The 26,237-nt window shown below is 38.6% G+C and overlaps 2 protein-coding genes across 5 annotated transcripts in view; one reads left to right on the forward strand and one right to left on the reverse strand.

The window, feature by feature from the left end:
* Positions 1-21,954, reverse strand: SMC2 (structural maintenance of chromosomes 2). Of its 2 annotated transcripts, none has more exons than XM_077171453.1 (25): positions 21,464-21,954; positions 20,510-20,758; positions 19,460-19,609; positions 18,414-18,536; positions 17,469-17,507; positions 17,176-17,286; positions 16,939-16,983; positions 16,219-16,452; positions 15,404-15,553; positions 14,523-14,756; positions 13,521-13,680; positions 11,518-11,635; positions 10,736-10,874; positions 10,380-10,499; positions 9,859-10,063; positions 9,165-9,300; positions 8,059-8,183; positions 7,063-7,256; positions 6,616-6,759; positions 6,177-6,371; positions 5,414-5,614; positions 4,500-4,616; positions 3,061-3,221; positions 1,741-1,888; positions 1-318 (listed from the first exon to the last, which is right to left on the reverse strand). In XM_077171453.1, exons 2-25 carry the CDS (start codon positions 20,675-20,677, stop codon positions 160-162), a joined length of 3,576 nt encoding a protein of 1,191 aa, XP_077027568.1. In that variant the 5' UTR covers positions 20,678-20,758; positions 21,464-21,954; the 3' UTR covers positions 1-159. The 2 variants fall into 2 exon arrangements, with proteins under 2 accessions (XP_077027568.1, XP_077027567.1); XM_077171452.1 differs by having other exon boundaries at positions 21,333-21,954.
* The window catches only part of PTGR1 (prostaglandin reductase 1), a 23,130-nt gene continuing 18,519 nt past the window's right edge, over positions 21,627-26,237 (forward strand). For 2 of the 3 annotated variants that reach the window (XM_077171454.1, XM_054652266.2), the window contains exon 1: positions 21,627-21,757. The gene's annotated coding sequence lies outside the window, so the exon portion shown is untranslated. The remainder of the gene's footprint in view (positions 21,758-26,237) is intronic. The other variant, XM_077171455.1, reaches the window with a different exon arrangement.

Raw genomic sequence — 26,237 nt, forward strand, 5'->3', positions numbered from 1 at the left:
CAGGCTATTTGCTATTTATTTCAGTTCTTAATAAAATGCAGATATGAACTAACACATACAAAAACATAACATTATAAAAATAAACATTAGGAAGCAATAGGTAACAGTTGATTTCTACTGCATGTAGAAGACCAATTCTTCCCAGCTCACCATTCACAGTCAATGTTTTATTTTTTGCATGTCTTTTGCAGGCAGATTAGTTTTTTTGTTTTGAGTCTGACTGTATCTTGCAATAGTGGATACACCATCCACAAACCTGGTCTTGTAGAGGACATTTGCATTGTTGAACATTCCGTCCTTCAAGGACACCACAATAAACTAAAACAAACCAGAAACACTTAAAATTAATGTTGCTATCCCAACAACACTAGAAAAGATTTCCAAAGAGAGGACTCCTTTCTTTCATTTGGCTAATACCTCAGTAATAATCTTTTAAAAATATTCTAAAACTAACCAAGGGACAACAGAATGTGCTACACAGGTCAATGTAAACCCACTTTTTCTGCACCTAATGACACTTCTGTCCATATCCCAGCACCTGGCCTGGGATACAGTCCACAATGCAGGATGCCTGTTCGTGGTGGAAGTAAACATGGAAATAACTGTGCCACTAATTATGAAAGAATGTAGGATTTTACCTAGTCAAAAGATACTACTCAAATAATTTTGCAATACTAGTTCCCCTCCTCAATCTCATAATTTGGAATGGTCAACTCCTTGCATCAAATAGAGATGGGTAGTCTATTTGATGGGGTACAGGTCACAGTGATACAGAGATCCTTTCCATAAGGACATAATAAGTAGTGCCTCACTTATTTTAAGCGGGTCAACATGAAATATCTTTAACCTCAAGTTAAAAATCTCTAGGAAAAAAGAATTCAGGATGTTGTCATGCTTGAAATTGAGCGTTTCACAGACACTCCTCCCTATTGCTCCATTTTAACCAGTGCAGCAACAACATTCAAGTTTCACCACTTGCCATGTCAGTCTAGCTTTCAGCTGAAAGAACTCAGAAATATAACACACATCTGTAGAATAAAAGAGGTAAACAGCTCAGAGTCCTCAGTGCCAGACTGCCTTTGGAAACAATGGATGGAACTCTGAGCAATCTGGCCTGGTGGAGTGTTGTATTGCACTGAATAGTTTTAGTTGTTGTTTTGCACAGGGCGCTTGGAGATTTGCACTAAGTAGTCTTTATATTGCACTGAATAGTTCATGTTATATCACATAACATAAAATAGAAGGCTTATTCTTCCCTTCTCATGGAATTCACCTCTCTTATCACATGGTTTTTCCCTCACACACCCCTCCCCAATACCCCCTGGTGGTGTTCTCTCCCCTGGTCAGTCTCTCCCCATGCCCTCCTCACTTGTATGCCATTGGCTGTACTCCTCTTCCTCCGCCCCCCTTCCCCTCTGCTCAACGTCCCTCCTCAAGAAGGGGATGGCCTCTTTTCCAGCGGGGGCGGGGGTCCCTGATCTGGTGTCCCCTATCCAGTCAATAAACTGAGGACATTTGTCCCCACCTGGAGAAGAGCTCTTCTTGTCTTTTGCCTTTTGTCCACATAGGATCCTGTGGGCTGGGGTCCACAGCTAGCCGGATTGGACCCAAACAGCCCTGCCAGGCACGGAATCTTACAGTGGAAGGTGTCCCTGCCCATAGCAGAGGATTACCTAGGTGATCTTTAAGGCCCCTTCCAACCCAGACCATTCTATTACCACAATAATTTCAAGATCATACCTGGGAGTGTCTGAAATGAGTTTGAAGCATCTGCCCAATATTCTGGGTATGGGAGAGATCAAGGGCTGCATCCACTTCATCCAAGATGTAAACTGGGGCAGGCCTGAAGAGGAGCATGGCTAATATCAAGGATAAAGCCACCAATGATCTAGTATGGAGACAAGAAAATTAGGATTTAGTCTTATTTGAAGGACTCTGGCTTAAAACACTTGCTGAAAGGCAATGAATGTGTCAAAGGGTCTGGATCACAAGTCTGATGAGGAGCGGGTACTGGTGTTGTTCAGCCTGGAGAGAAGGGGGCCCAGGAGGGACCTTATTGCTATCTACAGAAAGCAGGGTGTGACCAGGTGGGGGTTGGCCTCTTCTCCCAGGTAACGAGACAGGCCAAGAGGAAATGATATCAGGAAAAATTTCTTCACTGAAATGGTTATCAAGCATTTGAATGGGTTGCCCAACAGAAGTCAGCACTCATGGAGAGATTTAGAAGACATGTAGATGTGGGGTTTAACGAGATGGTTTAAATGGTGGACCTGGCAGTTAAGTTAATGGTTTAACTTGATGATCTTAAGACAGTTTGTTCAGCCTAAATGATTCTATGATTCTGAAACAGTCCCTCAAAAGCACATTACTGTTACGGTTCTGAAGAGATGGAATGATAGTTTCCTCATTTCAAAACACGAAGTCTTCTCTTAGAAACAGCAAATATTACTTCTTCTTATTGGAAGATCACATTAGTTGGGTGACGATATTTAAAATTATGCTGTTGTTTGATTTCCAGTTCTGAGTTTTGCAATTATGTTTTTCCACATCTGGTTCTTCAAGTATTCTGTCCTTAGAAAGTTCTGTATCCCTGTCTCACTTCTTCCCAAATTCTGTTTTTGCTTTTCAGTTTGTAAAGATCTTTTTTCCTTAGAACTTGCAAAGAAGCCCATGCCCTACACAGTAGCCTTAGACACTGGAGAAGAAAACTGTTGCCATGATACTACCTTTATACCAGGGAAACACTTGCCTATATAGATTTTTGTGGTTACAATGAAAGGAGAGGAGCGTTTAATTCAACATTACATTTTCTCACCATTCAATTGGGTTTTTTGCCACTTCTGTGTGACAGGAGTAAAATCTTGTTTGTTATCTTATACTAAGTAAAGCATTGTTCTAAGTCAGAATGTATTAATAGTGCTTCCAATATTGAGTCCATTTGGAAGGCAGAGTCCCTGACTTGACAAGGAAAAGATTAAGTTTTTGCTTTTCAGAACTTTAATTACTTAGACATATCAATTACATACACAATGACGATGGAAAACAAATTAATTCACCAACCTTTGTCCTCCACTAAGTTCTGTTAAGTTTTCCTTCCAGGTGTTTCCTAAGGCAACTCTGAACTCCATACCAACAAAGCAACTGCCAGTTCTAGAGGCTGATAGCATAGCTCTGGCTCCAGGTAGGAGTGTTGAGAAAATGGAACCAAAATCTTCATTCACCTAGAAGTCAGACCACAAAAGATGTAAAAGCGTGCTTTGGATCAGAGCACAAAGAGTGAAAAACTTAGTGGTGAGCAGCAGGACACCCGAGACCTCTTTCCCAGTTCAACACAGTGACTTCCCATATCACATAGAGGACAGTGAGAAAACATTAGCTTTTACTTTCTCTGTACTGAAGAGAGAAGCAACACCAAAGGATATGTGACACCTCATACTAAGCATTTTATAAGGATCCAATGAAAGATGTATTGGAAGGCTTCTTTATGCTATCAGCCAGGGAAATGGTTATGCCCTAACTCAGATTTATTAACTGGCAAATTGCAATTTCTCCCAATTAATGGACTACTAAAAGTACAAGCACCATGTAGGAGATACATGGTGGCATCCTCCCCACTCTTTTTCTTCCCAGGTTTACTTAAGCAATGTCCAGGTATGGGATGGGATGCAACTTTGTAAATGCAGATTAAAATTTCCTAGGTTTAGGAATTATCTGAAAACACACTTATTCCACCATGTGTGATGCTTTTGCATTACAACTCACTAATTTCTGCCAAACACCATTTTTACAATGAAAAGGTACCATTTTGTCAGTGATATCCTAAGTACAGGCAGGATAATTAATAATTAAACAGATACTTCATCTATGTGCAATTTAATCTTGGTTAAAACCAATTTTCTCAAAGGTCAAAAAACAAAAGTTCTGTTGGTACAGCAGAAAAGAAAGTGTCAAAAGATTTCCATCTAGAAAGGCATAATTTTATACTTTTCTTATAATTCATTATATGAGAGACCTGGTAAAAAGGCAGAGTGCCTAGGTAACAGAAACACAAATCAGACATTGCTCTACCCCAATATTATGTATCCTGACAGTAACAGGAGCAGTACCCCACGTCCAAAGCCCTGCACTGTAGAGAGCAATATAACAACAGAAAATTTTTACTCTGGTAAAATATTGGTCTAAGAAAAGAAAACAACACACCAAAAAAACCCAGCTATATTTCAATATGCTCTAACCTTCATGAAATGTTTGTGGACACTAAAAGGGAATGAGAAAGTAGTTTTGCAGCTCTAACTGGACCTTTACAAGTCTCAGAGAATTCATGTCTTATTCTCAAAAGTGGGAATAAACAGGAGAAATAAAGTGGTTATTTTTAAATATAGGTCAGATATATTAGTTCGGAAAACAGATCTTTTTTTCTCTAGGAAATATACAAAATAGTAATCTAAGATAAATCTGATCCTCTACTAAAACATGAAGATAAATTTCAAGTGTCATACCTTTTTCCAAGCAATATCTAAAGCTTGTTTTTTCTTCCGGTCAAGCTCTTCAATAACTGCAAGAATTTTTATCTTGTCATTCTCTACAATTCTTTTTTTCTTCATTAAGTCATTGTACTGGTGCAAGGAGAAGAAAAGACTGATTTCAATGACCCTTGTGCTCAAATGCACTTTGTGCTAATCTTACAGCTTTACAGTATCATTGTGTAGCTCTGAAATAGTCATTAACCACAAGATTAAAATCCAGTGCATTCATTTAGCTGCATGAGGGATGTAAGGTTTGGGATTCTTTGCAAATTAAAGCATCAGAATTTTCAACAATCAGCAGGGGGGGAAGGACATTGCTCTGAAAGTTGCACTTCCAAGTTAATCATGTTTCATTTGCTTTTCCACAGAAGAAAGGTTAGTTCTTGAGGCTGACAGGAGGAAAAGTATTAGAAAAGTTGAAGGATAAAATCAGTGGGCAGTTTCCAGACAATCCTGGAATAGCCTGAAGATATGGATTCATTCAAGACAATCTTGCTACACTGTCAAGCTATCATGCTTGAAGATGAACATATTTTTGGTCTGCAATTTTTAATTCAGTATATAGTTCTCAAATAATATAATGGATGCCACAAAGCTTGCTGATGCTTCAACTTAGGATGATCTGGGGTAGGAAGGAATAAAAGAGTATTTTTTATCATCAAGGTCAAGATTATGAATAACCTAAAAACCTGGTGTGCCAATGAAGAGTTCAAAGATGTAAGATTAGTATGAAAAAAACAGGAAAAAGTTTAGTTTTATTTTTGGTATATTGAGAAATAGAGCACATGAAAACATAAAGCTACATTATATATATGTCTGTATATCTTGTATATACACCATATGACCAGCCTGCCCAATTTCTACAGATTAAAGCATAGAACGTTTACCCTTTCCTCTGCATCAGAAAGCATGTTCATAGCTCTTGTGTTCACATTCCTTCCCAACTTCTCTTTATGCTCCTGCAATTTCTGCAGCTTCTGAATTGCTTCTTTAGGGTTGCAACTTTTGAAATCATAGGCTGTGTTTGGCTGGCCAAAGAGTGGCTTGTCTGAAGCTATCCACTTGTATTCTTTCAGCATTTTGGCCACCTTTAAACAAAAAGTTATGTTGAAGCTTTTTCCTCACCCTTCTCAAATGCGAAATAAAAATTTAAACAAACAAAAGCAAAAAAAAACCCCACCCCATCTACATTCTGAAATTACCACATTAATTCTTCTACCCTAGTGCAGCACAGGTACATTTCTTTACAATACTTTGTGTGATTTCCTTCATTGTGGACAAACAAGGGATTTAAAGATTTAAGGTTATTGCTTTCATGTACATCTTACTTACCTGAAGCACTTTTATGTACATCAGAACTCTACCAATGTCACTGCATCATGGAACTACCTTCTTTAATTAGTTATCTAATTTGTCCAGACAGTCAGAATGTTCTTGCTGATCACTTTCTCACTGTGATCTATCCTCTGTTACTCCATACAGATCAGATCTTTTACAATGTACCATTTCCACTCCCTCTTCCTCAGATAAAAATTTTACATTGAGAGCTGCAAATAGTACTTAAAGGAAAAAGGCTATTTCCTTTGCATGTGGCAAGGGAATAACCATTCTTGGTCACAAGATGTGAAGAAAAGCACAATTTTGCAATACCTTGGCAGCAGCATCAGCAGCTTCTTGTTGACATTTGGTGATGCTGTGTTCTAATTCTTTAATCTTAAGCTGTAATTCATTATTTTGTTCTCTGTATTTTACCATCTCTGCAGATTTGTCTTTAATTGCATTATCATGTAATGCAATTACTCCTTTTTGCTTGGCAAGCTCCTTCTGTGCTCCCTCTACAGATTCCTGAAAAAGCAAATCAGCAGACATTTATTGGCCTCTTTTAAAGCTGGCATTAAAGCCTTATTAGAACTGACACAGCAAGGAGAAAAAATTTCACATGCCAAAGTGAAGCAAAAAAATAGCTGCCTAGGCTGATTGAGTATAGTAAGCAAATCTGCAGAAAAAAATATACATTATAATGTGAGGTTCAGAGGATCACACAGAGTAACATCAAAATGGATAATGAAACACAGTATTTCAGTTTTACCTCTGTTTTAGCCACTTCAGCCACCAGAGCATCAACTTGATTCTGGTAGGATTTGATTGCTTCCTCTGCAGCTGTTATCTGTTGTTTATAGGAGGCCTGCTCTTGTTTCAGCTCTTCAAGTTCCAGAACTAAAGCTTTGACTTCCTAAGAGAGATGTTTCCTAATTTATTAGTAATACTTAAATGCAAAGAATTAAGATTCAGCTGGATGGAAAGAGTTAAGATTCAGTTTGATGTAGTAAATGCTGTAGAAGACTAACAGCACTCATTCTTGAACAAAGGGTGTAATCCCACAAAATAAAGAAAGAAAATTACAAAAAAGCTCAGTCAGTGACTACACAGTATATTAAGTCCCAAAACTGAGAGTATTAAAACCTCGGGAGAATCAAACTTTCTGATTTTTGCACTTTTAACATGAGAGAACTGCCAATAGAAATAAAAGTTTTACCTGCTGCATGTCTTTTATTTTTTTGCTTGAAGTGTCTGCCTTTTTCTTGGCATTATCTAGATTCTGCTCTGCATTTTTTCGCTCTTTTAGACACTCTGCTTCTGCATTTTTAAGTTTATTCTCTAATTCCTTGTATTTTTTTTCTGCCTTCTTTTTGCTCTCTTCAGTTTTGTTTAATGTCTCTTCACAAGATGCTGAATCAAAAAGTAGAGTACTGAGATTGAGCACTGTTGTCGTCTTCAAATTTACATCCTAAATGCCAACTGAAATAAATCTCTCTTTGCCCCCAACAGAAAAAAAGTGGTTGAACAATCACTAGTTGCTGAAGTCTGAATAATCAGATATTTCAATGATTACTCTAAGATAGTGTGCCGTTGCTATCAGTTATTAATAGGGGACCAAACAATCATTATGAAAAGATGACAATTTTTTTTTTTGACAGAGGGAAGAATGTCAAATTGCAGGATCAAAAAGTACACTACCTAACAAGATACCATCTCATCCCTAGAATACAACATCTAGATATGTATCACTTCTGTCCATTTTTTAAATGCTTTACTTGCTGCTGCATTTTGTGCAAATTTATCTCTCCTTAGCTATACAAAACACTATTTCTTTCCTATACTTTCTTGTTATGCAAACTATATTACTAACCTTAAGTACAGATGGCTTGAAAAAAGCAAAGATTACTCAAATATGGGATTAAATCCATTTTTTAACTTCCCTGCAAAGATGTATTTTCCTGTATTACAAAGTATATAAAAAACATTCAATAAAAGTATAACTTTACTATAAGAGAATGGCCACCTTTAAGTGAATCACCTCTATGCAAGTATGCTGTGATTCTGTGTTTGTTACATGTTCAAAAATATAAAGCTAGTATTTTTAAAGTGAAAAGTACTTCTTAAATAAAGAATGTGTTACTCAAACAGCCTGATATCCATCTCATTCTCAGTAATTAGTTTTCAGGTAAAAGAGTAAGAACACATTTGTCACCAATGGTTTTCTTCAGGGCAATCAGCTCTTCCTCTTGTTTGTGGTAAGCACTTTGACAAAGCTTCTTGTGCAGCAGCTCTGCTTCCTCAGACTTCATCTCCCATTGCTGCTTCAGCTGCTGATACCTTTGGAGACAGTAGTGACACACACTGCTATATGGAAGGTTAACCAGCATCTCACTTTCAAAGCTGAAGTAAGTAGATGAATATCTGTATTCCATTTCTCATGTGAGATACAGTGATGACAGTAGGGCAAATAAGCTTAAATGAATGAAAATCCAATATAATTGCTTTAATAATAATTTTGAGGTTTATAGGCATGTAAGTTATTATATATGCAGCTCCTGCTGTTTGGCCCTGATCTAACCTATTAAAACAAATGCAACTCATGGAATTTTGGCAACAATTCAGACATCACCTTTTTCTCAACTGGCAGCATGACAGATGTTAGGGTGAAGAACTGTAGAAAGGATATCTAGAAGCAAAAGTTCTAGAAGCAATATTTCTGGAAGTGTACTGCAGCTCAAAACAATTTGAAAAAATAAATCCAGTTGGTAGGTAGTATGTTATGCAACACTACCTCCTTATGGCATTTTTGCAGAACTGAATAAATACATTTTTCTGTTCCATCTTTTAATATAGTATTCAGTAACTGAGTAGCTGAAAATCAAATAGACTTAATATCATTTAATTTAAATGCTTACAGCAGTATCACTCAGATAATCCTTTTTAACATCTTTTTATTTGCTTGTGAGAACAGTAAGACTGACTACAAATTGGAATTCTGTACAGGTGTTAAAATATGTCTGGAACAGATCCATTCTTCAACGGACTTCATGAAAATTCAACCAATTTCAAATACCAATGTGTACCCTTTTTTTCCCCGTGTTATCCAAAACAAAGGGGTTTTGTATGTGTTATTTAAAAACTGAATTTGCTTTTTGATTACTGAACTTACTAATTATATTGGGAGGAGAGGGAGGAAGGGAATTACTTTCTGCATATTGCATTCTCAAAAGGCCTATGGCCTCCCAAAACAACTTGTTACATTAAATTTACTCGGTCACATTAAGAGAAATTATACACATTGTATAGTGCAAACCTTACCTTTCAGCAACCTTCTTCAAGCTTGCCAACTCATTCTCTACAGCTTCAAGTTCAGATTCCTTTTTCTTGAGTTCTAGTTCAACATCTTTCACTTCTTGAAGTTTAGACAATATTGGTGCAGCTTGTGAGGATGCACCTGTTCAATGAAAAAATTAAAAAGCCAGGCTGATTGGAATTAAACCAGTGGATTCACCACTGGTAATTGCAAATTCTAAACATTAATAATGAGGCAGGTTAATGATTTTAGCTGAGAAACAGAGAAAGCAACTAGGCTAAAGCTAGAGTTCTCAGAAGAGAAAGACTACTTCGTCTGTTACAGAACATGGTTCTGCAGACTTCGAATACTACACATGTGACTTATGCAAACAGCTAACTTTCCATAATTTATGAAATTATTGCAAACCAACGATGAATTGCTTCAAAAAAGCACTTTTGCTTCCAAGAGGATTATACAGTCTAATAAGATTTAAGTATTGAAAATCTAAATTACTTTATGTGAAGTTTGTCATTAATTTTTTCTTAAACTAATTAATATTATTTCAGCTCAAGACAACTTTAGCTCAAATATATTATTCCCAGTATGTAGCTAAGCATAAAGGTTACTGTTAATTTTTAGAAAAAATATGCAAGAGCAGTAAACATATCAACAGACACACAATATTATTAGTATTATATGAATAGAACCAGCAATTGCCTCCATGCAGAGTTCCTTGAGGATCAAACACATCTCCATCAAGGGTAACACTTCTTGTCATTATTCTTTTGTCAAAAGTCACTTTCTTAGCGTTATCCATGTTATTACAGACCAGTGTTGTTCCAAAGACATATTCCATTGCTTTCTGCAGTTCAGATTCATATCCAATTAGAGAAAGGGCTAAATGCGAGTTACCATGCCCAGCCTAGAAATCAAACAAAATGCAATTAGTATGCCTTAAGTTTTAATATGTCTCAAATTTGATTTGTTTTTTGTTGATAATAACGCGTCCAAAAGTATCATCACATTTTAAAACTATTTCAGTTACAAGTGGAATAATTAATACCCATTTAAACCTCACAAAATTGAAACAATACAAAGGAAAACAAAACCAATATATCCTCAAACTCTGTACAAATTCTTATTATAATAACCATTAAGAATCTCAAGTTTTTAGTCTAGAAATAAAATTAAAATGGGACAGAAGCAATATAGTGTAAAGAGTGTATTTATTTACATACCAAGCTTTGGGCCAACTTGACTATGTCTTCTTGAACACACCTGGCTGAAATTTTGTTTAAGGGAATGATGGTGTATCGATGCTTTAGTTCACCCTTCTCTAAAAGCTTTTTGCCAGTAACCTCAAATGAAAAATAGTTACAAAGCATACCTGAGTACACAAGTAATTTTGTAAAGTAAGACAATAGGGCATCGGAAGAAAACACATTGTTGCCACCAACTGTGCATGACTTTCTTGAGCCAATTAAATCATGTAGGTGGTTTTAACACCTCATGCATTCAGGCACATGCTTGCTAACCCCAAATCATATGACCACATCTCAAAATTTAGAGTTGTGTACTAATGAAATAAACTTACTTCTGTATCCACAATAATGTTATAGAGTTTCCCTCCAGCCACCGCTTCCAGGGCTTTGGCATTGGATAGATCTTTCACAGTGAAAAGAGACACAACAGGGCCTTTCACATGGTTTGGATTCCAATTTTTTTCTGGATGTCTTAAAATAAATATAAATTATGACTATGAATCATGTTTGTTTTTCTCTCACACATCCTTAAAAATTTTATATTTAAACCCCATGATAATGGGTTTTCCCATAAGCAATTCTAAATTCTATCAGAAAAAGAACCCCATGAAAAAATGGTTTAATTAAATACTCCACACAAAGAGATTAGACAATAAAGAGTCAGTTACATAGCCATTAAAAGAATGGAATTCCTGATTTATTTCCATATTTTTTCAGTGGATTTTTCCAATGGGCTCTGTTATTACCACAGCTATAGGAGTATGTTCAGCCCATTACACAAAAAATTAAACCTGGGGATACAGATATTTGACTGGAGTTGACCTCCCAAGAGCAAGTCTACTTGTGTCCACAGGCAGAAAACAATGATTTCATATTTCCCAGTTTAGGCCTTTGCTACTGAAACACCATCAGACAAAAGTTTTAAATCCTAGTGACTTAGATAAGATTATAACATTTCCTCACTTTCCCCTTCACTTTTCAGCATGGGTAAGACAGTCATTATTCAGTGGCAGCAAGAAAAGGACAGCAAGAGCTAAGACATTGCTAGAATGATGTGGTAAAACGCCCCCAAAAATCCTTTCAAGTGTCTTTCAGGATCACACTGAGATCTTACTTGTATGTAAACTGTAGATGAGGAAATTTTGCCATTAAATTTTCACTCAGTTCTCTTAGCTGGCTGATATCAGAAATCAATGCCTTCTTTTTTGCTAGGAGGGCTTCTCCTTTTTCTTCTTCAGAGTTGAACGCAAACAGTAGACATATATCCAGAGAAGAAAACTCTATTAGCTTAAAAATTAGTATCCTACACTGCTTATCTACATATATGTAGAGAGGACTTTTAAAATTCTTTGTAAATTCTCAGACTAAATAAATTAATACCATCATGACACCAAACATGCAAAGAAAAAGTTTAAAGAGTAATGTTCTTCTCTAAAGGTTGATCTGGAATATCAGCTAACAGTAGTGTCTGAAACAAATGTTACCTGGCATAAGAAACAAACTCTAAGAAGTGTTTTAGGTACAGAAAACTAGGAAGCAATAGGGGTGTTGGTCTCTTTCACCATCTAAATTGTAGCTGGCATTCAATTGTGCCATCAAACTTCAAAATGGTCACCCCAAAGTTGATATAATCAAATTACTTTAAGCTGCTCTCAGTGAAAGTTTAAGAGTTTGCAGAACTTATATTATATCAGAGGAATTTATGCATGAAAGCAGTGTACTTGATTTTTCCTTCCCCTCCTGCACTGGGGCTGGGTGAGATGCCCAACAGCAGCTCCCATAGTGCTGTTCTTTGTGTTTCTACTGAGAAAGCATAGATGCAACACAGTTTTGGCTACTGCTAAGAATATTGGCACAGCACCAAGGCTGTCCTTCCAGTCCCTCTTCCAAAAGCCAGTAGGTTGTGAGGGGGCAACAGGCTGGGAGGGGACATAGACAGGATATAGGGTCCAACAGATATTCCATACTATTATGAAGGTATTCTCATCAGTAAAAGCTAACAGAAAGGATGACGGAAGGAAGCATCCATTATTAAGGCCTTTTTCTTCCAAAACAGCAGACTGAGGTCCTACTTCACAGGAAGTGACTCACCACTGCCTCCTAATTCCTGATGGGAAGCAGAGCATAAATTATTTTGTTTTCATTTGTTTCTGCACCCTCCAGCCAGCTCCAAGACAGAGCTGCCATTGGCCAAGACCAAGACCATCACTGATGGTAGTGAAGCACCTGGGAAACATATTATAGAAGGGGAAAAAAAGGCCAAACCTCTCTGCAGTGGCTGGAAAGAGGAGTGACAATATGTGAGAGGAACAGTCCTGCAGGCACCAAGGCCAGTGAAGGACAGGGAGGAGGTGCTCCAAGCACTGGAAGTGAGATCCTCCTGCAGCCTGTGGTGCAAACCATGCTGAGGTAGCAACATGGGCTGTGGAGGTCCACAGTGTAGCAGATGTCCACCTGTAGCCTGTGGAAACCAAAACTGGAGCAGGGTCCTGTCAGAACCTGCAGACCCATGGACGGATGAGCCCATGCTGGAGCAGGTTTGCTGGCAGGATGTGTGACCCCCACACATTACCCACACTGGAGTAGCCTGTTCCTGAAGGACTACACCTCATAAGAGGGACCCTTGCTGGAGTAGCTTGTGAAGAACTGCAGGCCATGAGAAGGATTCACACTGGACAAGTTCAAGGAGGACAGCCTCCCTTGTGAGAAACCCCGTGGTGGAGCAGGGGAAGGGTGTGAGTCCTGACCCTGAGTAGGAAGGAGTGGCAGAGACAACATGTGAGGAACTGACTGCAGCCCCCATTCACTATCCACCTGCATCACTCATGGAGAGGAGGTACAGAAAATCAGAAATTAAATAGAGCCTGGGAAATTAAGTTAAACTGATTTCCGCAAGTCAAGTCTATTTTGCCCATGACAGTAATTGTCAAGCGATCTCTTCCTGTCTTTATCTCAACCAATGAGATTTTGCAGTATATTGTCTCCTCTGTCTACTTGAGAAGGGGCGTGATAGAACACCTTTGGCAAACACCTGGCATCGAGTCAGGATCAACTCATGACAATTTTATACTCCTTTGCAGTTTGACCCAAAATTATGCATTAGAAGTCTGTCCAGACCTGAATAGTTCAGCTCCTTTATTTGCTTCTCTAGGGTTATTTTCATTTTTTCGACAGCTTCCAATGCATTTCGGTCTTTCTTGTAGCCTTCATCCATCTTTTTAACTTCAGCTTCTTTTGCCTTTAATTCTTTTTGTGCATAATTCAATTTCATTTGAGCCTATAAGGAATAAGCAAATGTGGAACCAAATCTTCAAAGACAATCTTGCAGGCACAAATTTATAACATTTGCACTATCAAACTGTCCTTGTAATTTATGAAGTTTTGCACTGATTGCAGATATGCCAAAGCCAGCCCTAGCTTTTGAAAATAATGGCACAGGTTATTTGGACACAAAACCACAGATCTTGTATTTAACTGTGGTAACATATTAGAACGTTAATAACTCTGAGAAGAAACAAAGTAATTTAAGATGGGATATAGCTGTCCTTGTTACTCTACAGAGCAGAATTTCTCTGTAAGTGAGACAAGGAAAGTGAACATTGGAAATTTAAACTCCACAATCAGAACTACCCCAGCAAAGGTCTTCTATCTTAAGACAAAACAAGCATTGGTTCTTTCAGTCATGTGATGAGCATACAATTTAACTAAGGAGAAAATAGTTTCTTCTAAGCCCTCCATTTCACAATCACAGGCATCTTTATTTTGATTCTATTAAGTTTAACTGTCGAAATCTCTTTGACTGTGTATCATGGACAACAGTCCTAATTTTTTCCTATTCAATACTATTGACCACTTGAGTACAGTGAATCCTACTTTATATCTCAAATGCCAGTTTCTAATACTTCCTCACAGCAATGCTACAGCATTTTCTCATGCAAGGATATTTCGTTTATATTTTATCAAAAAGTTAGTTTAATGCATATGCCAAAATGTAAAATATCTTGCATAGATATTCTGCACCTCTTTTCATTGATCTTTCAAGCATATGTCAATTGGTTTTCAGGCAATTTTCAAAAGCATGAAGGCAGGTCTGAGACAGGGACAGGTATTTTTTCTTACCTGTTTAGCCTCTGTTAATGCTTGGCTAATTTCATTTTTGCAGATCATCATCTGTCCTGAAAGAGTAGCTTCTTCACCATCCTTATTGCTGGACAGGCCAGCAGATACAGCATTAAAATGCTGTTGTGCTGCAGCTAAAGCATGTGCATCTTTTTCACTTTCTTCCAGTAAAACATTTAGTTCTTTCTCTAGATTCTTTACTTCTTTCTCCTTTGATACTAATGCTTTAGAATCCTTCAGCAAAACAAAGAAAAAAAAAGAGAGAGAACCTGAGTCTATTACCTTGAAATTCATGTTGTTTAGGTGAGGAGCAACAAGTAGTTTAATCAACTACATTTCTATGACCCTTTTTCAGATTTTGTGGTCTTGTGATATGTCTTTGCATGTTTCCCAATGTGTTACTCGTCCCATGAGTATTCCGAGTATTTACAGAGAGATGAAATACAGAAAGTGGTAACAACTCCCCAAGAACTAGGAGAATTATCTTGCTCTTCCCAATATCTAAAAAATTATCCTCCTGCACAAAAAACCATTAATTGTCAAAAATATGCAAGGCATAAATTCCTCATTTAATTTTAAGAGTAACATATGTCCAGAGAGCATAATCGTTTGAAGCTACAGAGCTTAGCTTCTGTAGCTGAGCTTAAGAGAAAATTTGGAACCTTGAGGAGTTGCACTTTATTTGTAGTTGCATCATGTCTTTTTCTACAGGGAACCTACTACCTATGCTGAATAAATTAAACAAAGCCCTTAACATTAGTCTCTACTTAATGCAATTCTTGCCAATCACAGGATTCTTCACACCATAACAGGAAAGAAAAAACAGCTGTTTCCACAATCTGAATTTAGTATGTAAAGAAAAATATATATAAATATCTCACCTTCTGCATACGTGTTACCAATTCATTGTACTTAACCTCTTCAACTTTTAAGTTTTGCTTCTGGAGATCAAGAGCACTTCGTACTTTTGTATTAACTCTTTGATGTGCTGAAAGAGCAGCTTCTAGTTCATGGAGTTTACAACCAGCTTCCTACAACCAGTAATAAAGGAAATTTAATTTAGCCTGTAAAACCAATGCAGTATTTGTAGTACTTCATCTTCTGTTCAGAGCTTTATGTAGAAGGAAATCTGACCAAGCAGGCAGAAGTCTCCAAGACAAACAGGTCAGACCATCTCTCACCTCTGAAATCCAACCTAACTAGAAGGTACTGTTGAAGATCCACATCACTCCATAAGATGGGACACTGTCCCTGTACAGAAGGTGGATTTAGACATTCAAAGACTCTATAGGCCATCCTGCATCTCATTAAATTTGCCCCCAAAATCGAAATCAACACTGATTACTGTCAAACAAAACCTTGCTTACTTTTCTTTTGAGACATCAACAAAAAGGGAGAAAAAAGCCTCTGGCAAAATTTACTGTTGAATGCGTAGAGTAAAAACATGAAGTCAAACAGTTTTTTACACTTCAGTTATTTTTCATTTGCATTTCAGACAAAAAAACCTCACCCTTTTAAATGGATGTCTTCTAGATAAAACCAAATAACCTAAGCATAACTGCATAACCTAAGCAACACACCAGAAGATAAAAATTCAATAGTATATTATCTATAAAAATAATTCCAGTATCTTAAAATTCTTTGTATTTCTCCCAGCTTCTAAAGTATTCAGAGGAGCACAACTGTTTTCATTTACCTTATCCTTTTCCTTTTCCATCTCCGCTATGTCTTCATTAAGTTGTTTTACCTTCTGTTCAATTTCAGCCCTTGATTCCTGAAGCTTCTCTACATTAGACTGCATTTCCTTTAACATATCACTGGAGGATACCTTTGTTTCTTCAGCCAGAACAAACTGATAAGCTACACAAAACCGGCTTAAATGCTCTATTTCTCGTACTAATTTTTGGTATTCAAGATACGATGCTCGTTCCTGAACCGACAAAAAAAAAAAAAAAAGAGAGAGAAAAAAAAAAAGCTGTAAATTTTGATAGAAAACCAGAGTTACATAAGACCACTACAGAAATCTTTTAAGCACCTCTAAACATCAGCATTTGTAAGTAAGAAGATGGATTCTTCATGTTATTCTCAGCTAAAACAACATTCATCTAATTGATTGCACACCAAAAATACCGCTTGACTTAGGTTTTTTAAGAACTAAGACACTTTTAAATCTATTTTTATCTAGTTCTCTTGTTTTCTTCCTTCTCCCTACATCTCTCTCTAGGATTTCCTGGAAGTCTAAAATGTCACATTCTCTGTATTTGGAAATATGACAAAATTCTTTCCCTTACAAGACTTGGCAGCACTTGAAAACATGCCATTGTTTTAGCCAAAACTTACTGGTTCACGGTAGTTGTGAAAGTATTTTTTCAGTACTTGAAGGACCTACCTTACCACCCTTCTAATTTTTCCATACCTCTTTCAGTTTCTGTAAAGTTGGACTGATCTCCTCATTTAAGACCTGAAACATACAACAGAGGATTTATATTCTGATTTTACTGAACTCTAAAATTTAAACATGTCCAGGCATGGATATCTAGTTCCAGGTACAGAAATGAAATATTCTAGAACGTCGTACAAAGTCAACATTGAACTACTTTTTCAATTATCTTTAACAAACATGAATGAAAGTCTACTTTACAACATGTATTACCGTTTGAATGTTTTTCAGTTTGGATTCCTTCTTCTCTATGGTTTTCTGTACAGCTATTTTCTTGGACTCATACATCCTAGTTCCAGCTGCTTCCTCAATCATAGCTAAAATCTAAAATAAAGCGATGCAAAAAACTTTGATGTTTCTTTTTACGTTAGATTGGTTCAATTAAGCTGAACATCTCATCTCCCTCCAACCTTTATTTTTGTTGTCCCCCTCCCAACATATAGATTCCTATCATTCAAATCAGTTCAGTAAAACTTCAGACAAAAACACTCCCACAACTCTCCTACCTCTGGTGGCTTCATATTTAGAACTTTGGTAATTTGTCCCTGGTGACAGAAAGATAAAACAAGATCAGTGGTTGTATACCATGAAGTAGTAAAAAGAAAAACCAAAACCCCAAGCCCCCACTCACTTTTATACATTGTATTATAAGTTCAAGCACTTAAAATTTTTTTTTGCTACAACAATAATCTAGTTTACTCAATTCTTTTGCTTCTTAAAGTTCAAATAAGTCATTCTTTCAGGTAATAAACTTGAAATGGCCCTTACATTGTATCTTAGGTTAATCCTCCACAGTCCTGATTACGTCTTAAAGGAGTAATGCAAATATTTTTCCTATAGTCTTACTGGGTTGCGATGTTGAATAAGCTCCTAATCATAAACCAGCTGTATGGGGGATGTAGCTCATACATAACAGGTGGAAAGGAAGTATGTACAAAACTGCTCCCACCTCTGCCATCCACTTGGCATAGTTATATTTGAAACAATAAATCCTGCTCTGTTTTATTATTCCTTGCAAATATTTCAGGAATTTGCCTAGCCCCATTGTCAGTCTTCTTTTGATAACTGTGACTTAAGAAGGTACATATCTCAACTTCTTTCAAGATACTGTCTAACATGGAGCACAAATAACAGCAAATAAAATCTGCCATTTTATAATATTTATGAAAGCAATATCTATGTGTTAAGGAGGAAAAAAAATAGAAAATAAAATGGAAGCATATTTTGGAAAAGTTTTGCCAACATGAGGGCCACATGAGGTCTTGTGCTAAAAGATGTGTTTTAGGGTCAAACTGTGCTGTACTAGAAATATTAACAACTTAACAGACTTCATTTTTTCTTCATAAGATGCCACTCTAACTAGGAAATTAAGTGTTTTCCCATTATCTCCCCTGTCTTAAATTTACTGCAAGTTCTGCTCTTTCTGGATTTTATAAAGATGCACACAATACCTGCATAATGAGGAAGTGAGGATTATTGACATTGAGTCCAACAGAACAGAAGAGATCCTGCACACGACTGTTGGCAGCATTCACACCATTGATAAGATACTTACTTCTACCTCCAACAACAACCTAGAGAACAAGGACAAAAAAACTCCTTAGTGTTGTGAGAATATAAACTGTAATAAAGAATAAAAAAATCTCAGGAAATCACACCTGTTATATCTTTGCATACATATGTATGTGCAAACTGTGCAGAACATCTGTAGAGGGGGATACAGTACGAGTAAATCTTATCCCCCAACAAGTTGCAGCTGGAGCAATTACTAAAGATTAGGAGCAGGCCTGATCTTAAGAGGCCATACCTTTAGCCAATAAGAACAAGTGGTATAAAAGAGTGGATTGGTGGCATCTGGAGTCAGATGACTGCTACAAGGACTAGGAACAGTCAGTATTTAGAGGAGCTGCCTATGAGAAACATTGAGGAGGTGTGAAACTCTGGTGATATGGAATCCTTGCACTATAATGATAATAGAACTCTTGCGCTATATAAGATAACAAACATCAAAACAGAACTTGTTTGATGTTTAAAATATTTAACTAAATTATAAGAAATATTAGTCATCGAGGACAATATTGTCAAGAAGCTTTCCAAAAGCTCTACTTTAAAAAAAAAAAAAACAAATCCCCAAAACAAATCCCCAAAATCAAAAACCAAAACCCCAACATCTCAACATCTTCATCGGAACAATAAAGGTTCCTTTGTTCTTGGAGACCAAATTTAACACAGAGTCCAGATTTTAAGAGGAAAGATATGAAAGCAGAAAAAGCCACAAGATAGAAAAATTTAACTTGCTTTATGAACACTTCTAGCTAGTACACTGGATCTACTCTTACAGTTTGTGTAACTAACTACACTACAAGCAGCACAGAAGCCTCGTCTCTACTGCAGAAACTCAGGGACTTTAAAAATCACCCTATTTTTCCTTGACCACTCCTGAGCATGGTAAAAATGTAAATAGGTTATGAAAAAAATACAGATGTTAAAGACTCACCTGCCTAGTCACAGTGATCTCATCATTAGCTTCAAATCCCAGTGGACTTTGACTTTTATTTGAATTATCAAAGTTAATAGACACGGTTGCCTTTGTAATTCCAGCTTGCCCACTCTTATAAACTAGATCTTGCAAGCTGGCAGCTCGCACCTAAATCCAGGGAACAGATAGACAGTTTTTGGAAAGAAATTTACATTTTAATTGTACTACTGCAGGTTTTGGAGAAATTAACCAAAAAAACAAAGATCTAGCTGCATATTTATGAGTTCATGTGAACTGATACATGGGAGCTGCAAGGTGCTATCATTGTAAAACCACAACCATTGTGTGCCAGTCTAGTTTTCATGCAGATAAACTGTTTCTGCATGAGGCTCCTGACAAACACTGACTACATCTTAAAAAAAGCCAGCTGACAGTAAATTTATTTAACAAGCATTTATTTTTCTTAATGCAGTTCACAGGGAAATGATTCAGAACATGTTCCTTGGAGGCCTGCTGGCTTTGTCTACAACCAGGGGAAGGTAGGGATGGAAAGGAAAGCAAATTGAAAAATCACCTTCAGACAGAGATTAAAATTGATGTCAAAGCACACGCTTTTTAATGAAAATAAAGCAGATATATTATCTCTTAAATAGCAGGCATTGCATGAAAACCACTTTTAAATGTTTTTTTATGAACAAGGTAGCCAGATTTTAAGACCCAATCCAGAACTGAAAACATTTATTACAAATGAGCAAATTAGTGCCTTTAGATGCAAAAAGGAACTTTTGGCTTGAAGTTGTTAGCTCTTAAGTGGTTAGTTTTAGTCTATTGTTTGAAGCCACGTAGTTTGTGTAACTTTGGTACGTGGATAAAGTTGTAACTCGGCCTTAATGTAAGATTGAGCAACAATGACAGATACCCAGATTCATGCAATGAAAAATAGAAATAACGAAACTATTTCTTTCAAAGAAGCACCACTTCAGGTCTTCCATGGGAGATTACTCACTAGAGCAACATGAGAAGTTGCTAATAGAAGAAAGACTTTTCTTAAACGTCCCATCTCTTTACCTGTGACAGATTGTTGATTCCTAGCACGAAACAGATGGAGTCCAAGATATTGGATTTGCCGCTACCATTCAAGCCAGTAATGGCATTGAATAACGGGTCAAAGTCATTAATTTCCGTTCTCTGAGCATAGGATTTAAAACCTTCGAGAACAATTGACTTAATGTACATCTTCTCAATGTTCCTAAGGGACCAGGCAAAGTATTCTTCTGAGAAGCACTGAGAAAGGTATCCGGATTTTAATCCTATATACTTCAGAGTAAAGAAAAAAGAATAACCAAATGAATTATACCGCTAAACAAACAACTAGATCTGAGAAAATGGAAAGAACGTATGACTTTGACAACAAAAATATCATGCATTTATAAACGAAAAAATCCAAGCAGACCGCAGATCCAGGCAGTATTCCAACGGTACTTCATCGTTTCTAAAGGCCTTGACTTCACACAAAGTTTATCGCGACGCTTGGGCGCAGACTCGCGGCAAAACCACGGTTTGCCGCAAAGCTGGCCGCAAGCAAAGGAGAAGGAAAGCAAAGCAGAAGGAGGTTCCAGAACACGGCAAAGCCTCCCCTTTCCTCTTGCAGAATTGCTGTACCTCCTCAGCCGCACCGCCCGCGAGGGGTAAATCCCAGGGAAGCGGCAGCCTCGGCTCTGAGGCACCGCGAACAAGGACCCCTCAGAGCCCCTTTCACAACCCTGCCACCTTCATCGCGCTGTCCCCGCCAGTGACCCTGCCCCAGCGAGCCCTCCCTGCCGGATCTGATGCCAAATCGGCCGCGGGCAGCACTCCTGCCCTCCCTGGTCCCGGCGCCTCACTCGCTCACCCCTGTCCAGAGCCGCTCCCCGATGCCAGTGCCTCACTCGCTCACCCCTGTCCAGAGCCGCTCCCCGATGCCAATGCCTCACTCGCCCGCTCCCGGAACCGCTCCCCGATGCCAGTGCCTCACTCGCTCACCCCTGTCCAGAGCCGCTCCCCGAATCCAATGCCTCACTCGCCCGCTCCCGGAACCGCTCCCCGATGCCAGTGCCTCACTCGCTCGCCCGCGCCCGGAGCCGCTCCCCGATGCCCGCCAGGATCAAATTTTGGCGCCGAGAGCCGCAACCGTTAGGGGCGGTGCCTGATGGCGGCCGCCCCGCGCCGTCAGCCCGGCCTGCCCTCCCCGGCGGGAGAGGGGCGGTGCAGGGCCGCGCCTGGCGCCTCCTGGGAGAGGAGCGGGCGCAGGCGGAGCGCGGCCGGAGGCTACGGCAGGCACGGCGGGGAAAGGGCTCCTGCGGCTCTGAGGGGGGCGGGAGCCGGCCCAGGGAGGGAGAGCGGCCGGGGCCTGTGGTCCCCGAGGGAGATGGGCGGGCACGGGAAGGCACTCGGGCATTCCTGGGGAGCTCTCTAGCGGGGCTGAGGAGCTTGAGCGGTAGCTCCAGGCTGCGGCGGGAAGTATCTTTGTACCTCCCTGAAATTACATCAAAATGGAGGAAGTGCTGCTCTATACTTCCTACACGCATTCCTATTTTGCCACTCCCTCCCCCTCAAAAAAAAACCCAAAAAACCAAACCCAAGCGCCATTTATGCCTGTTCAGATCTGTTGCTGTAATTTATACATACATGCTTCCATTCAAGCAGAATTAGGGGAACTTGCTCAAAATGTGTGAGTACGTGTCCCTGGAAGAACCGTAGCTGCCTATTGCTGCACTGGTCAAAGCAGGAAAGCAGAGTCGGGTGGATGCATTTACTCATCCCTGAGCCTGTTTTTGTCGAGCTGTGTAAATAGACCAGGACTTTGCAGGAGGGCTCAAGCTGTCAGCTGGACAGTGTTACTGCTGAGATGTGCTGTAAAACTTGATGTCCTGGACTGCTGAGTTTGATGTTATTTCAGTAATTTGAAATAATTCAGACTGCAGGTCAACATTACATTAGGGAAAAAATATAGTGTATTTGCTTGCTTCAGGATTTCTATTGGATGCAGCTGTTTAAGGCATTAGTGTGACAGCACTGCTGCTGGAAGTACTGTAGCCAGAAGTACTTGATGGTCCCTTATCTGCAGTTCACTTGCTTACATCTGCAACCTGTACTGGGAAAAATTCTTTTGAATTTGGACAAGAATCAGATTGATACTGTGTAAATATGCAACCCGCTCTTTATTTGGCAAACTGAAAGTGTTCCCAAATGATTTTTGAATCTCCCTCCTGTGGCAAAGGTGCTTGAGTGTTTCTTGTCTGCAAGAAGGTTCCTGTTATAGGTGGCTGCTTGAACTACACTGAAGGTGGCACCTGGTTGTTCTTCAAATGGCCAAAGTCATTCTTAATGGGTGGTTGATGGAGCTGGCAGCTGGAGAGCTAGTACTGTACCTGCTCCAGCTGCTCCTTTTCCATCCAGATTAACCGCAGCCTGAAATAAGGAAATGGAAATAAAGCAGAACCAATTCTGATGAGAGCAGCTTCATCCTATAAAGACAGCCAGGTTTGCTCCCTATTTACATAAGACATGGGAAAGAAAAATAATTACTTAAGTATTAAGAAATAAGTTCTTAAGTAGATCTGTAATAGCTTTGATGCCATAAGGCTTGTGAAAAATGCCAATCACTTGTTTTTAAAATTTTAAAAGTTTAATCGTAATAAAATGGTTATAAAAATAGTAATACAATTAGACTAATAATAATTTGGACAATCTGAATTAGTACAATATGAGACAATAAATCAAAGAGTTGCGGACGTCTGGGTACCTTTTTCTGAGCCCAAAAAAGGACACCCATTAACAAAGGATTAACCCTTAAAAGCAATAGCCTGTTGCATATTCATACACTTCATACATGATGCATAAATTACATTCAAACAAAGGATTCTGTCTGGTCATTGTCAGCTTCTTTCTCCTAATCCTAACAGTGCCTTCGAGGTGGGAAGAAGTTTGTTTCTTCTGATGAGAGGGCAATAAATTCTTTTTCCCTGAAAAATTTAGGTGCCTGTGGCTGCTATCTCCCTGTGAGTCCTTTCTTTAAAAAAAGTATCCTACATAGCATAGTTTCTATTTTAACATTTTTTTATAACCTAAAACTATGTTGAACACACTACTTAAGAGAATTAATACAGCATTACTTTCTAACACAACACATATAATATTCATTTTAATATTTGAGAAAAGCCAATCATAAAATACATGCATTTTTCACAAGGCTTAAATTTGAGTGCTTCATTTTAAGAAATAGAAAATCCAGTTGTAGCTATTTAACATGCAGTTAGCACTTTGGAATGAATATAAGGAAATATGGTTTGAGGAATGAATATGAATATAGGGAATATATGGTTTGAGGAAGGAAAATATATTTTTAGCAGGTGGCTATCTAGGAGTGGTTTTGTTATTGTTACAATAAATTTATTGAACTTCCAGGAAGCAAAATTTCAGCTGTTCAAGGAGCTAGTCATTAGAATCCTCTATGAAACTGTCCTTTTGGACAAGAGGTGACATATTCTTAAGGACACCTTCCATAGAGCATAAGAGCTAGTGATCCCCAGTCACAAGAAATTGGGTAAGGAAGGCAAGAAATCAGCATGGATGAGTCAAACAAAAAGGCAAGAAGGACATGCAGAGGCAGTGGAAGCAGGGGACAGGTATCTGGGAAGAGTAATGGGAATCTTGATTGTGTAGGGATGGGCTGAGGAAGGCCAGAGGGCATCTGGAGCTGAACTTGACAAGAAGTGTGAAGAATAACAAGAAGGGTGTCTACCGGTACGCTGCTTTGATAGGAGAGGTCAAAGAAAGCATACACACACATTCCACTGTGGGAAATGCAAGGCTGGCAAACGGGTAGCAACGGATGAGAAGGCTGAGGTACTCAACAACTTTTTTGCCTCAGTCTTCAATGGCAAACCACCTCTCTTTCCATACCCTTAGCATGGATGGACAGCATCATGGAGACTGGAGTAGCAAAGTGTTTCCCACTATAAATGAAGGCCTGGTGGTAGGATTGCATCTGTGAAAAATGCCATCCTGGGGTCCCAGTGTCATGACAAAGGAGCCATCCTACAGTGACACGTGACACCTAACAGATTTGCCTCTTGCAAATCAACGCTGGTCATGGGTGTGAGCTCTGACTGAAATATTTCCTATGGTCTGTAAATGTGAGTGTTCATCTAGCTCTACCTCAGAGACAAATTGGTGAGCTAAACTTGTCTCTAAATTGGAGAATCGTCCAGTTGGCAGCCTATTACTAGCCATAATTTTTGATATCCTTATGAAAGACCTAGACAGTCATGACCTGGAAGAGCAGAATCTTTCCCTACTACCCTGAACTTGGATCCAGCTGCATCCAGTGTTCTCAGTTTCTTAGTAGAAGAAAGTCCCTGATACACATGAATAGATCCAGTGTAGAGTCACCAAGATGATGAAGGAAAACCAAGAGAGAAATGGCTTTCTTCAGTATCCAGAAACAAAAGCTATTGTTTCTGCTGCCGTCTTTAGCTGCTTATCAGGACAGTGTTAAGAGGATGGAACCCACCTCATCTGAGGAGAATGCACAATAGGAGATGATAACTGTTGTTGCTAAACAGTGTTTTCCAATGGCACATGGAGAGTCCTGAGATTTTCTCCTGCCAAACCATGTCAAGGTCAGATATTAGAACAGGTTGCCTAAAGACATTGTGAAATCTTTATCTTTCAAAGTAATACAGCTTCACATGTTTGTGTGCAATCTGATCTGTGCACCCACTCTTAAAATTTCTTTCCTTGGACTCTCATTGACATCCCTCTTCTTTTTTTCTCATGTCCCTTTAATTTTTCATTTATCAGTCTCCTTAATACTACAAGATAATGGGTAAGAGATACAGGTCAGATGTACGTATATGCTAAGCAGGCTTGAGCAGCGAGTTTCCCTCTTGTGGTAGAAGTTGGTTGTGCATGTTGCAAGCAGGAACTTGTTCCACGATGAAACTACCCTTGTTATAGTACAGAAGTCCAGGAGGGGGCTTCAGAGAGATCTCTGATGCTTGAAAGCACCAGCTTGAAGTTTGTCACTTCCCTTCCAAGTTCACTTAGTCACTATGCTGCAAGACGTGTACACTGCAAGGGGGTGTTTAACATTTGTAGAAATCTATGCTTTTAAATACTCAAAGTTTTATTTGGCAGCTGTAAAATCAAGCAGATTAAGCATTTCTCTCTGTGGGGCAGTGACAGGCCTGTTGCTGCAAATCTAAGAAGTGAAACTGGGCTACAGGATATTTCTACAGCAAATCTAAGAAGTAAAATTGGGCTATAGGATATTTCTGCATCAGCAAATGCAAAATTTCTGATGAAATTTTGTATTTACTGATGTTACAGCATGTGTTTGTTCTGTATCAACATTTAAGTAAGGCAGAAGTTAAAAAAGTGCCTAAAAGAAGTTTAGGGCGCGATGCAGTGACTGGGAAACCAAAGCTGGCCCTTTAAGTAGCTTCAGCTTTTTTTTGTCACCCCACATCAGCTGCTGTGCCCTATAGAACCACAGAACTGCTAAAGTTGGAAAAAGACCTTTAAGATCATCAAGTCCAACCTAGCACCACCATGTTCACCAGTAAATGAATGTAGTTTGTCCATGTAATAGACATGTTCTCAAGTGCCATATATACATGTTTTTTGAGCACTTCCAGGTATGGTGATCCCACCAGTTCCCTGGACAGCATGTCCCAATGCTTTACAGCACTTTCTGTGAAGAATATTTTCATAGCACCTATATTAAATCTCCCTTGGCTCAGCTTGAGCTCAT

Source organism: Agelaius phoeniceus, chromosome Z, assembly GCF_051311805.1.
Source record: "Agelaius phoeniceus isolate bAgePho1 chromosome Z, bAgePho1.hap1, whole genome shotgun sequence".
In the NCBI taxonomy this organism is placed as follows: domain Eukaryota; kingdom Metazoa; phylum Chordata; class Aves; order Passeriformes; family Icteridae; genus Agelaius; species Agelaius phoeniceus.